General features: G+C 41.9%; 1 protein-coding gene across 1 annotated transcript in view; it reads left to right on the top strand.

Annotated features, from left to right (window-relative positions):
• The first annotated feature begins 9,099 nt into the window (after positions 1 to 9,099).
• Positions 9,100 to 13,796, top strand: part of LOC105469974 (solute carrier family 25 member 36) — a 38,190-nt gene continuing 33,493 nt past the window's right edge. Inside the window, exon 1 of the mRNA XM_011721622.3 lies at positions 9,100 to 9,361. Coding sequence (XP_011719924.1) covers positions 9,321 to 9,361 — 41 coding nt within the window. The 5' untranslated portion in view covers positions 9,100 to 9,320. The remainder of the gene's footprint in view (positions 9,362 to 13,796) is intronic.

The following is a 13,796-nucleotide window of genomic DNA, read 5'->3' on the forward strand; positions in this document are numbered from 1 at the left end:
ATATCAACTACCCTTTTTTAATTTTTGTTTATGAGACAGGGTCTCACTCTGTTGCCCAGGGTGGAGTGAACTAATGCTATCATAGCTTACTGCAGACTCTAACTCAGCCTCCAGTTTTATTTTTTGTAAAGACAGGGGCCTCACTGTATTGCCCAGGGTGGTCTCCAACTCCTTGCCTCAAGCAATCCTTCTGCCTTGGCCTCCCAAAATGCTAGAATTATAAGCATAACCCTATGTTTAACCTGGCCCATTTTTGGAAGGATCTTGAAAAGGTTCACGGAAAATGGATATTATAAAAACAACTATGCATTCCCAGGCAAAATGGCCAAATAGGAACAGCTCTGGTCTGCAGCTCCCAGCAAGACCAAAGCAGAAGGTTGCTGATTTCTGCATTTCCAACTGAGGTATCCGGTTCGTCTCACTGGGACTGGTTAGACAGCGAGTACAGCCCATGGAGGGTGAGTGAAAGCATGGTGGGGCGTCGTCTCACCCAGAAAGCACAAGGGGTTGGGGTACTCCCTCCCCTAGCCAAAGGAAGCCACGAGGGACCGTGCTGTAAGGGACGGTGCACTCTGGACCAGATACTACACTTTTCCTACGGTCTCCACAACCCACAAACCAGAGATTCCCTCGGATGCCTACAGCACAAAGGACCTGGGTTTCAAGCACAAAATTGGGTGGCTGTTGGGGCAGACACCGGGCTAACTGAAGTTTTGGTTTTTTTTCATACCCCAGTGGCACCTGGAACGCCAGCAAGATAGAACTGTTCACTCCCCTATAAGGGGAGCTGAAGCCAGGGAGCCAAGTGATCTAGGTCAGCGAATTCCACCCCCATGGAGCCCAGCAAGCTAAGATCCACTGGCTTGAAATTCTCGCTGCCAGCGCAGCAGTCAGGAGTCAACATGGGATGCTTCAGCTTGGTGGGGGGAGGGGCATCTGCCATTACTGAGGCTTGAGTAGGCGGTTGGTTTTCCCCTCACAGTGTAAACAAAGCTGCCAGAAGTTTGGACTCGGCAGAGCCCACCACAGTGCTGGAAAGCCACTGTAGCCAGACTGTATCTCTAGATTCCTCCTCTCTGGGCAGGGCATCTCTGAAAGAAAGGCAGCAGCCCCAGTCAGGGGCTTATAGATAAAACTCCCATCTCCCTGGGACAAAGCACCTGGGGGAAGGGGCAGCTGTGGGCACAGCTTCAGCAGACTTAAACATTCTTGCCTTCCAGCTCTGAAGAGAGTGACAGATTCTGCTAAGGGACAGACTGTCTCCTCAAGTGGGCCCCTGACCTCTGAGCGTCCTGACAGGTTGACAATTCCCAGCAGAGGTCGACAGACTCATCATACAGGAGAGCTCCGGCTGGTATCTGTCAAGTGCCCCTCTGGGATGAACCTTCCAGACGAAGGAGCAGGCAGCAATCTTTGCTGTTCTGCAGCCTCCGCTGGTGATACCCAGGCAAACAGGGTCAGGAGTGCACCCCCAGCAAACTCCAGCAGACCTGCAGAAGAGGGGCCTGACTGTTAGAAGGAAAACTAACAAATAGAAAACAATAGCATCAACATCAAAAAAAAAGGACAACCAAGCAAAAACTCCATCTGAAGGTCACCAACAGCAAAGGCCAAAGGTAGATAAATCCTTGAAGATGAGGAAAAACCAGTGCAAAAAGGCTGAAAATGCCAAAAACCAGAATGTCTCTTCTCCTGCAAAGGATCATAACTCCTCGCCAGCAAGGGAACAAAACTGGATGGAGAATGAATTTGACGAATTGACAGAAGTAGGCTTCAGAAGGTAGGTAATAACAAACTCTTCTGAGCTAAAGGAGCATGTTCTAACCCAATGCAAGGAAGCTAAGAACCTTAAAAAAAGGTTAGAGGAATAGCTAACTAGAATAACCAGTTTAGAGAAGAACATAAATGACCTGATAGAGGTGAAAAACATAGCACAAGAACTTTGTGAAGCATACAATAGCCAAATCAATCAAGTGGAAGAAAGGATATCAGAGATTGAAGATCAACTTAATGAAATAAAGCATAAAGACAAGATGAGAGAAAAAAGAATGAAAAGGAACAAACAAAGCCTCCAAGAAATACGGGACTACGTGAAAAGACCAAACCTACATTTAATTGGTGTGCCTGAAAGTGACAGGCAGAATGGAACCAAGATGGAAAACACTCTAGAATATTATCCAGGAGAATTTCCCCAACCTAGAAAGAGAGGCCAACATTCAAATTCAGGAAATACAGAGACCACCACAAAGATACTCCTTGAGAAGAGCAACCCCAAGACATAAAATTGTCAGATTCACCCAGGTTAAAATGAAGGAAAAAATCTTAAGGGCAGCCAGAGAGAAAGGCTGGGTTACCCACAAAGGGTAGCCCATCAGACTAACAGAGAATCTCTCAGCCGAAACCATACAAGCCAGAAGAGAGTGGGAGCCGATATTCAACATTCTTAAAGAAGAGAATTTTCACCCCAGAATTTCATATCCAGACAAACTAAGCTTCATAAGTGAAGGAGAAATAAAATCCTTTACAGACTAGCAAATGCTGAGGGATTTTGTCACCACCAGGCCTGCCTTACAAGAGCTCCTGAAGGAAGCACTAAATATGGAAAGGAAAAACTGGTACCAGTCACTGCAAAAACAAACCAAAATGTAAAGACAACCAACACTATGAAGAAACTGCATCAACTAATGGGCAAAATAACCAGGTAGCATCTTAGTGACAAGATCAAATTCACACATAACAATATTAACCTTAAACGTAAATAGGCTAAATGTACCAATTAAAAGGCACAGACTGGCAAACTGGATAAAGAGTCAAGAGCCATTGGTGTGCTGTATTCAGGAGACCCATCTCACATGCAAAGACACACATAGGCTCAAAATAAAGGGATAAAGGAATATTTACCAAGCAAATGGAAAGCAAAAAAAAGCAGGGGTTGTAATCCTAGTCTCTGACAACACAGACTTTAATCTGACAAAGATCAAAAAAGACACAGAAGGGCATTATGTAACGGTAAAGGGATCATTGCAAGAAAAAGAGCTAACTATCCTAAATATATATGCACTCAATACAGGAGCACCCAGATTCATAAAGCAAGTTCTTAGAGACCTACAAAGAGACTTAGACTCCCACACAATCATAGTGGGAGACTTTAACACCCCACTGTCAATATTAGACAGATCAATGAGACAGAAAATTAACAAGGATATTCAGGACTTGAACTCAGTTCTGGACCAAGTGGACCATCTACAGAACTCTCCACCCCAAATCAACAGAATACACATTCTTCTCAAGACCACATAGCACTTATTCTAAAATCGACCACATAAAACACTCCTCAGCACATGCAAAAGAATGGACATAATAACAGTCTCTCAGACCACAGAACAATCAAATTAGAACTCAGGATTAAGAAACTCACTCAAAACCACACAACTACATGGAAACTGAACAACCTGCTCCTGAATGACTACTTTGTAAATAAGAAAATGAAAGCAGAAATAAATAAGTTCTTTGAAACCAATAAGAAAAAGATACAATGTACCAGAATCGCTGGGACACAGCTAAAGCAGTGTTCAGAGGGAAATTTATAGCACTAAATGCCCACAGAAGGAAGCAGGAAAGATCTAAAATTGATACCCTAACATCACAATATCACAATTAAAAGAACTAGAGAAGCAAGAGCAAAAAAATTCAAAAGCTAGCAGAAGACAAGAAATAACTAAGATCAGAGCACAGCTGAAGGAGATATAGAAACAAAAAAAACCCTGAAAAAAATCATTGAATCCAGGAGCTGTTTTGAAAAGATCAACAAAATAGATAGACCGCTAGCCAGACTTATAAAGCAGCAAAGAGAAAAGAATCAAACAGACACAATTAAAAATGATAAAGGGGATATTACCACTGATCCCACACAAGTACAATTTCCATCAGAGAATACTATAAATATCTCTATGCAAATAAACTAGAAAATCTAGGAGAAATGGATAAACTCCTGGACCATACGCCCTCCCAAGACTAAACCAGGAAGAACTCAAATCCCTGAATAGACCAATAACAAGGTCTGAAACTGAGGCAGTAAGTAATAGCCTACCAACCAAAAAAAGCCCAGGACCAAACGGATTCATAGCCGAATTCCACCAGAGGTACAAAGAGGCACTGGTATCATTCCTTCTGAAACTATTCCAAACAATAGAAAAAAAGAGACTTCTCCCTAACTCATTTAATGAGGCCAGCATCATGCTGATACCAAAACCTGGCAGAGACACCACAGAAATGAAAATTTCAGGCCAATGTCCCTGATGAACATCAATGTAAAAATCCTCAATAAAATAGAGGCAAACTGAATCCAGCAGCACATTAAAAATTTATCCACCACAATCAAGTTGGTTTCATCCTTTGGATGCAAGGCTGGTTCAACATATGCAAATCAATAAACATAACCCATCACATAAACAGAACCAGTGATAAAAACCACATGATTATCTCAATAGATGCAGAAAAGGCCTTTGATAACATTCAACACCCCTTCATGCTAAAAACACTCAATAAACTAGGTATTGATGGAACGTATCTCAAAATAATAATAAGAGCTATTTATGACAAACTGATAGCCAATATCATACTGAATGGGCAAAAGCTGGAAGCATTCCCTTTGAAAACCACCATAAGACAAGGATGCCCTCTCTCAACACTCTTATTCAACGTCGTATTGGATATGCTCTGGCCAGGGCAATTAGGCAAGAGAAAGAAACAAAGGGTATTCAAATAGGAAGAGAGGAAGTCAAATTATCTCTGTTTGCAGATGACATGACTGTATATTTAGAAAAGCCCATCATCTCAGCCCAAAAACTCCTTAAGCTAATAAGCAACTTCAGCAAAGTCTCAGAATATAAAATCAATGTGCAAAAATCACAAGCATTCCTGTACACCAATAATAGACAAACAGCCAAATCATGAGCAAATTCCAATTCACAACTGCTACAAAGAGAATAAAATACCTAGGAATATAACTTACAAGGGATGTGAAGGACATCTTCAAGGAGAACTACAAACTACTGCTCAAGGAAATAAGAGAGAACACAAACAAAGGGAAAAACATTCCATGCTCATGGATAGGAAGAATCAATATAGTGAAAATGACCATACAGCCCAAGGTAATTAATAGATTCAATGCTATTCCCATCAAGCTACCATAGACTGTCTACACAGAATTAGAAAAAACTTCTTTAAATTTCATATGGTACCAAAAAAGAGCCCATATAGCCAAGACAATCCTAAGAAAAAAGAACAAAGCTGGAGGCATCATGCTACCTGACTTCAAACTATACTACAAGGCTACAGTAACCAAAACAGCATGGTACTGGTACCAAAACAGATATATAGGCCATTGGAACAGAACAGAGGCCTCAGAAATAACACCACACATCTACAACCATCTGATCTTTGAGAAACCCGACAAAAACAAGCAATGGGGACAGGAGTCCCTATTTAATGAATGGTGTTGGGGAAAACTGGCTAGCCATATGCAGAAAACTGGAACTGTACCCCTTCCTTATACCTTATACAAAAATTAACTCAAGATGGATTAAAAATTTAAATATAAGACCTAAGACCATAAAAACCCTAGAAGAAAATCTAGGCAATACCATTCAGGCATAGGCATGGGCAAAGACTTCATGACTAAAACACCAAAAGCAATGGCAACAAAAGCCAAAATTGACAAATGGGATCTCATTAAACTAAAGAGCTTCTGCACAGCAAAAGAAACTATCCAGAGTGAACAGGCAACCTACAGAATGGGAGAAAATTTTTGCAATCTATCCATCTGACAAAGGGCTAATATCCAGAATCTCCAAGGAACTTAAACAAATTTAAAAAAAAAAAAAAAAAAAAACAGCCGGGCACAGTGGCTCATGCCTGTAATCCCAGTACTTTGGGAGGCTGATGCGGGTGGATTGCCTGAGGTCAGGAGTTCAAGAACCAGTCTTGCCAACATAATGAAACCCTGTCTCTATTAAAAATACAAAAAAAAAAAAAAAAACAAAATTAGCTGGGCGTGGTGGCGGGCACCTGTAATCCCAGTTACTAGGGAGGCTGAGGCAGGAGAACCACTTGAACCCAGGAGGTGGAGGTTGCAGTGAGCCGAGATCGCACCATTGCACTCCAGCCTGGGTAACAAGAGCAAGACTCTGTCTCAAAACAAAAACAAAAACAAAAACAAAACAGCAACAACAACAACAAAAAAAAAACCCATCAAAAAATGAATGAAGGATATGAACAGACACTTCTCAAAACAAGATGTTTATGTGGCCAACAAACATATGAAAAAAGCTCATCACCACTAGTCATTAGAGAAATGCAAATGCAAACCACAATGAGATACCATCTCATGCCAGTTAGAATGGCGATCATTAAAAAGTCAGGAAACAACAGATGCTGGAGAGGATGTGGGGAAATAGGAATGCTTTTACGCTGTTGGTGGGAGTGTAAATAAGTTCAACCATTGTGGAAGACACTGTGGCAATTCCTCAAGGATCTAGAAATACCATTTGACCCAGAAATCCCATTACTGGGTATATACCCAGAGGACTATAAATCATTCTACTATAAAGACACATGCACACATATGTTTATCGCAGCACTATTTACAATAGCAAAGACTTGGAACCAACCTAAATGCCCATCAATGTTAGACTGGATAAAGAATATGTGGCACATATACACCATGGAATACTATGCGGCCACAAAAAAAGATGAGTTCGTGTTTTTGGAGGGACATGGATAATGCTGCAAACCATCATTCTCAGCAAACTATCGCAAGAACAGAAAATCAAACACCCCATGTTCTCACTCACAAGTGGGAGTTGAAAAATGAGAACACATGGGCACAGGGAGGGGAACATCACACTCTGGGGCCTGTTGGGGGTTGGGGGACAAGGGGATAGATAGCATTAGGAGAAGTACCTAATGTAGATGACCGGTTGATGGGTGTAGCAAACCACCATGGCACATGTATACCTACATAACAAACCTCCACATTCTGCACACGTATCTCAGAACTTAAAGTATATTAAAAAAAAAAAAAAAAAAGGAACTGGTAAGTAGCAAAAAAAATCTCAGAAAGTTTTTTACTCTTTTCAGTTAAGCGAAGGATGGAATATACGTAAATTTAAATTTATATAAACATTTTCCCTAAAAAAAAAAAAAAACAATGTATGAATTTCAAACTTTTTTGCACCAAAAATTCATACTCACTTGTCATAACGTATGTGAACAAGATCTAGTTTGAGGCACTAAAAAGGATAAGACATCAGCTTGAAAACAGTCCCTATCAGAGCAGCATGAATTGAAGCAAGAACAAAAGTCAAATTTATGGTCAAGATTGGGTGGAAGGATGGGGAAATCGAGGATGCTTTACAAAGTTTGATGGGGAAAATTCCCCCAAAGAAATCTGAAGTTTACAAATGGATAACTTGTTTGCAGAAGGGATGAGATAATGTTGAAGAGGAAGCCTGCAGTGGCAAACAATCCACATCGATTTTTGAGGAAAAGATTATTCTTCGGTGTGCCATAATTGAAGAGGACCCGCAATTAACAGCACAAATAATAGACAACACCATAGACATCTCAACTGGTTCTACTTATACATTTCTCACTGAAAAACTGAAGTTGAGCAAATTTTCACGTGATGGGTGCAAGAATGTTGCACCCAAATCAGCTGCAGACAAGAGCAGAGCTTTCAATGGAAATTGTAAACAAGTGGGATCAATATATTGAAACATTTCTTTGAAGAATTGTAACAGGAGATCAAACATAGCTTTCCCAGTATGATCCTGAAGCCAAAGCACAATCAAAGCAATAGTTACCAAGAGGTGCAAGTGGTCCAGTCAAATCAAAAGTGGACTGGTCAAGAGTCGAAGTCAGAGTAGCAGCTTTTTGGGATGCTCAAGGTATTTTGCCTGTTGACTTTCTGGAGGGCCGAAGAACAATAACATCTGCTTATTACAGGAGAAAGTGAAGCAAAGCTTTAGCAGAAAAACACCTACGAAATCTTCACCCGAGAGTCCTTCTCCACCAGGACAATGTTCCTGCTCATTCCTCTTTAAATAAGGGCATTTTTCCGGGGATTTCGATGGGAAACTATTAGGTATCCATCTAACATTCCTGACCTGGCTCCTTCTGACATATTTTTGTTTTCTAATCGTGAAAAATCTGTAAATGGCACCCATTTTTCTTCAGTTAATAATGTAAAAAAGCCTGCGTTTTCATGATTAAATTCCCATAACCCTCAATTCTTTACAGATGGACTAAACAACTGGTATCATCACTTACCAAAGTGTTTTTAACTTGATGAAGCTTACGTTGAAAAACAAAGTTTGTATTTTTAAATTGTATATTTTAATGCCATTTTCCATGAACTTTTACTTTATTATTTAAAAAATAAACCCGAGTGTTTAAATTCTACTTGCCTTTTTTACTTATTACACACCTCGGGAGATTTTTTGCCATATGGAATCACCTCATCCCTTGTCACGATTACATAATATTCCATAGTAGGAATGTTCCGTGATTTATTTCTTCATTCCCCCACTGATTTCAATTTTCTGCTACTACAAGCATTGTTCATAATTCTGTACTGTTTGAGAGCCTGTACAGGAGTATCCATGCACAAACCTTTTTATGCATTGTGCGAAATGTTACTCTGAGATAGACACCAAGTGAATTGCTGGGTCATAAATCCAATTTTTTCAAAGTAATACTCTTGTGAACCCGGAACCAAGGCGATTTTTCCGGCCCCGCCAGTTCCCTGTTCAGGAGAGCGCAGCCGTGATTGTCGCGTTCATTCCAGGTCTCTCGCCCCAGGCCTCAGGTGCGAGAGGCGCGGTGACCTACCACCCCGTGGGCACGCGCTCTGGCCACGCCTCGTGGCCCCTTTCATTGAGAGAGCCCACAGGGATCACGTGAAAGAGCCCTGCAGAGTGCTTGACGTCACGACGCTCAGACCAATGGGAGCCTCTGTTTATGTCGGGGGCCATCAAATAGTCATCTTCCCCCTACCATCCCCCGCCCACCCTCTGTCGCGCTGCGCCGGGTCTCTCTCAGCCTTCGGTGGAGGGCGGCGCGCTTAGGCAGGCGGCGGGGCGGCTAGAGTGCCGCGGGGAGGGCTGTGCCGGGTTGCTTTCTGCAGCCGCGTCTCGGCCAGCTCTCCTCGCTGTCCCCGGGGCGCTGTGCGTCTCCAGTCCGGGACCGAAGCCGCCTGCCGTAGCGGGCGGCCAGATCCGCGTCCCGCCTCAGCGCCCGGAGGACATGCGGGAGAGAGAATGAGCCAGAGGGACACGCTAGTGCATCTGTTTGCCGGGGGGTACGGTCCTGGCGGGGCGTGCGCACTGGGGCTGAGGGTGCTGGGGCCGAAGACGCAGGCGAGAGGGGCGAAGGGGGGTGAAGGGGGACGAGGGGGGGCGGGGGTGAGGCCTGGGCGGGTAGCAGCCACGGGCCCGCGGGTGAGGGGAGAGACCCAGCCCGTGGGTGGCGTAGGGGGTTTCGGTTCGGGGAAGCAAGGGGGTGAGGCCCGGGCCCGAGAGCGAGAGAGGCCCAGGCAGACAAGGTTGAGGGTTTCATAACCCGGGCCGGGAGTGAGGTTTGGGCCCGCGGGGCCTGGAGTGAGGCGGAGGCCGAATTCAAGCGTCTCAGGAGACGCCGGCGAGAACTGGGGTTGGCGCTTGATTACCCGACCGCCTCTGGACCCGGCTGCACGCCGCAGTCTAGCGGGTGTCGGGGATGCAGGGCCGCTTTGAGTAGCCTGGCTCCGGATTTCGCGTAGGTTGCATGGCCCAAGGGGACGGGGCGGAAAGTGCGGAGGCTGAGGACAAAATGGGCGCCGGAGCCTCCTTCAGCCTTCGCTCCTTGCCGCGCGCTTGGGCCTCCGCACGTCACTCACGCCCCACCTCGGACCTCGGGCAGCTCATTTCCGGGCTCGGCTTTGCAGGGTGGGTGGTAAGGGAGCTACGGGATCCAACGGGGAAGGCGTTGGCATTCTCCCGTGGTTGCTGTAGGGTGTTTCTAGGCCTTGGAATATTTCTTGCCCGAGCTTTTCCAGGTGGTGAATGGGGTGCAAAGCTTTGGAGTACTTTTGGGGTCAGATTCCTTTCGAGAAAACCACCCCTCTTGTACACCGTCTGCTTTTCTGCTGCTTAGGAGAAAGTAGGAGTGGAGAGAGGTCAGATTTTTTGAAGATAGTGTTAATAGTTACTATGTGTGTGCAAGATTAGGACTAAGCCCAAAGTCTTAGTTCCCTGATTGCCAACATGAGTATTAGAGCTGCCAATTTAGCCTCCTGTTTAGATTTGTTTCTTCTAAATCATTTGGAGAATCATAGCAATTTTAAGAGTTACTTATTTGGAGGATTATAAAGAGTTTTTTTAAATCAAAAATGGCTTCGGTGATTTATGCTGAGACTGTTACTGGCATCTTCTTGAATACTACAGTTTTTAGATCCACCACTTTTGAGATTATGAAAGAAATATACATGCAGTTCTGTTCACGGTGTCTTGCTTTGAGTTGGACATATGGACTCTATTGAGCCAATGATGGCAATACTTTATTTAGGTTGGCACACTTTCATTCAACAAACATTTATTGTACACCAATTATGGGCCAGCCACTGTTCTGGCATAAAAACAATATTTTTCTATTAATTTGTGAGACCCAGTTTAGGCAATTGGCTTTCCATATTTTTGAAATGTTTGCTGCCAATAATCAGGCAAATTAAATCTTTTTAAAAAAATTCAGTAGCTGTGTAGATGCTCTTGAAAAGATCTCATGCAAATAATTGAGTTCCCTCGTGTAATTAGATCTATAACACCTGAAGTGAGGAGACCACAGATGTAGTCTAGCACTATTTTAATTTGGGTGAAAAATTGACACTTTTATTTCAATTGCTTCATCTATAAAATTAGGAGATTGTATTATATGATCTCGAAAGCCCTTCTCTAGCTCCTAACATTTCTATTACTCTGCATTCAGGATTCATATATCAAGTTTTGTTAAAAATGGGACATGCTTATATTTGAAATAAATGTTAGCTTGATTGCACTAATTTCCCACTTTGGATTGGGATCATCATTTTGGTATTACAAAAACATGTAAATATAGATTTTCTGGTTTAAGAACAGGAATGGGAGGTTTTTGTAGCATCTAAACACATAGATTAGGAGCTCCATCCCGTCCCCGCCAGTCTAGCATATGTAGTTTATTTAGACTATTAAATGAGATATTGGTATGTAGAATCTGATACAAAGTAGGTGCTCAGTCATATGATTTCTCTTCCTTTGCATTTCATCTTGATTTTATTTTTATATGTGGTTACATAAGTGAGTTAAGTAAAACACACCTTATCTATTTAAAGAAAGCCCAGTGTATTTTAAAAGAACCATCAGTAACCTGTCACAGTGTATTTAATCTTAGGCAAGGGTTTTCAGAATATGGAGCCTTTGAGTTGTTTTTCTGATAAGTAAAATTGTAATATTCAAATATGTTTATCAGAATCCCAGATTTCTAATAGCCTAGTAACTGTATTGTTAAACACCATCACAGGACCTTGGTTCTGGGTGAAATACTGACATGCATAACTCGTGCTTTCTTTAAGACACCCTTTGATCCCATTATGCTTTTGCCAGAGTTAATATTCAGAGTTTGTAAGGTCAGTAGTTAGGTTAATTGAGTTAAGGAACCATATCATGGCAGCCAGTAAAAAAGATGTAAATATAATTTAATTTTATTTGTACCTCTAATACTGTATGTATATAGAGATGAAAGCAATATGAAATGCATTTTTAAATACATTGTCCAGTTATTGTATCAGTGGCATATATCTACAGAGGCAGCTCATTTTTTTGTATTTAAGGGAGATACTGTCTCATATAAGAGCTATATACCTTCAGACTTTAAGTAGATGAAATTTTTTCTTTGTAGCTTCTATGATAGAATTTAATATATGTAGTGAGTAAAATCAAAGATGATCTAAGAACTGTCTGTTTTTATATCCTGGAGCTCATTTATTTGCTCAATCATTATTATTTATTGAAACTCCCATTTTGGTATAATGAATGATATTTGTTAAATTATTTCACCGGTTTTCTTGAAGATCAGGGCAGAAATAGAATACTTAAAAGTATAATTAATATGATTTATTTCCCCTTCACTCTGACCATATTTTTATTAGTCTCATTTCCTTAATTTTTACTACCTCTCCTTTTCCTCTGTCTTGCTCTGTTTAAGCTGCTATTACAAAATACCAAAAACTGGTGGCTTATAAATAACAAATATTCCTAACAGCCCTGAAGGCTGGAAAGTTCAAAATTAAAGCAGTAACAGGTTCTTTGTCTGATGGTGATCTACTTCCTCATAGAAGACACTCTCTTACTGTATCCTCATGTAGTAGGAGAAGCTAGCCAGGATCTCTGGTGTCTTATAAAGGTGGTAATCCCAAATGTCAGGGCTACAATCTCATGACCTGATCACCTTGAAAGTGTCTACCGCTTAATACTATCACCTTGGGATGTGAGTAGGATTTCATCTTACTAACATTGGAAGAGACAAACATTCAGACATCCTCCCCTTTTTTTCCTTCTAAAAATGCATTCTGTTCTTCTTACTAATAGATTGCAAAACTAAGGGAAGTTTCTTATCCTGTTGGATAATATTCTCAAAGAAACCACTTTTCTGTAAATGGATTATTGTAGCAAAGCAGCTACCATTTTTCTGCAAATGGATTAGTGTAGCACAGCATTGTGGGTCAGGGATTCTCCTTCTTGAGACCCTACTTGTGGTCTCAGAGTTTAAAACTATTTTCATAAAAATACTAAGACATTATTGGCACAAATGTGTTGACATTTGTCCTGATGGTACAGAAGCAATGATGGGTAAAACTGCTGATGCCTTAGCATGCATCAAGGCAGTGGCACCAGACTATAGTCATCATATTCATCTCCAGGTACTTGCAATTAAAAAAAAGCCAGTTTAACTTAAGAATGCTGATTTTATTAAATCGCAACCTTTGAATGCCTCTATATTTAATATTCAGTGTGACAGAATGGGAAATGGGCATAAAGTAACTGCATGCGGAAGTGGGGTTCTGCATTGTTTAATTGTAGGCTACACTAGCTTCTTTTTTTTTTTTTTTTCTTTTTTTTTTCTTTTTTTTTTCTTTTTTTTTTTTGAGACGGAGTCTCGCTCTGTCGCCCAGGCTGGAGTGCAGTGGCGCGATCTCGGCTCACTGCAAGCTCCGCCTCCCGGGTTCACGCCATTCTCCTGCCTCAGCCTCCCGAGTAGCTGGGACTACAGGCGCCCACAACCGCGCCCGGCTAATTTTTTTGTATTTTTAGTAGAGACAGGGTTTCACCGTGGTCTCGATCTCCTGACCTTGTGATTCGCCCGCCTCGGCCTCCCAAAGTGCTGGGATTACAGGTGTGAGCCACCGCGCCCGGCCTACACTAGCTTCTTTTTTTCATGGAGACCCATTCTTAACGATTCATAGACTGACTACTCAGACTAGACATTTTCTTAAAAACTGAAGGAAGCCTTTTTAAGGAAAACCGCTGATAGCATTTGTTATCAATGACAAAATTCTAGTTTTCAAACAGAAATTTGAATTTTTGAATTGACCCCTCGCCCCCAGCCTTCCAATACCTAAGGATGTTTCTGATGAGATGGTGATAGTAAGTGTACATTTTTTAATACTTTTAGAATGTTTTGAAAGACCCGCAAACCCAGTGAACCGGTATTTTTCAAATGACCGA

This window comes from Macaca nemestrina, chromosome 2 (assembly GCF_043159975.1).
Source record: "Macaca nemestrina isolate mMacNem1 chromosome 2, mMacNem.hap1, whole genome shotgun sequence".
NCBI lineage: Eukaryota > Metazoa > Chordata > Mammalia > Primates > Cercopithecidae > Macaca > Macaca nemestrina.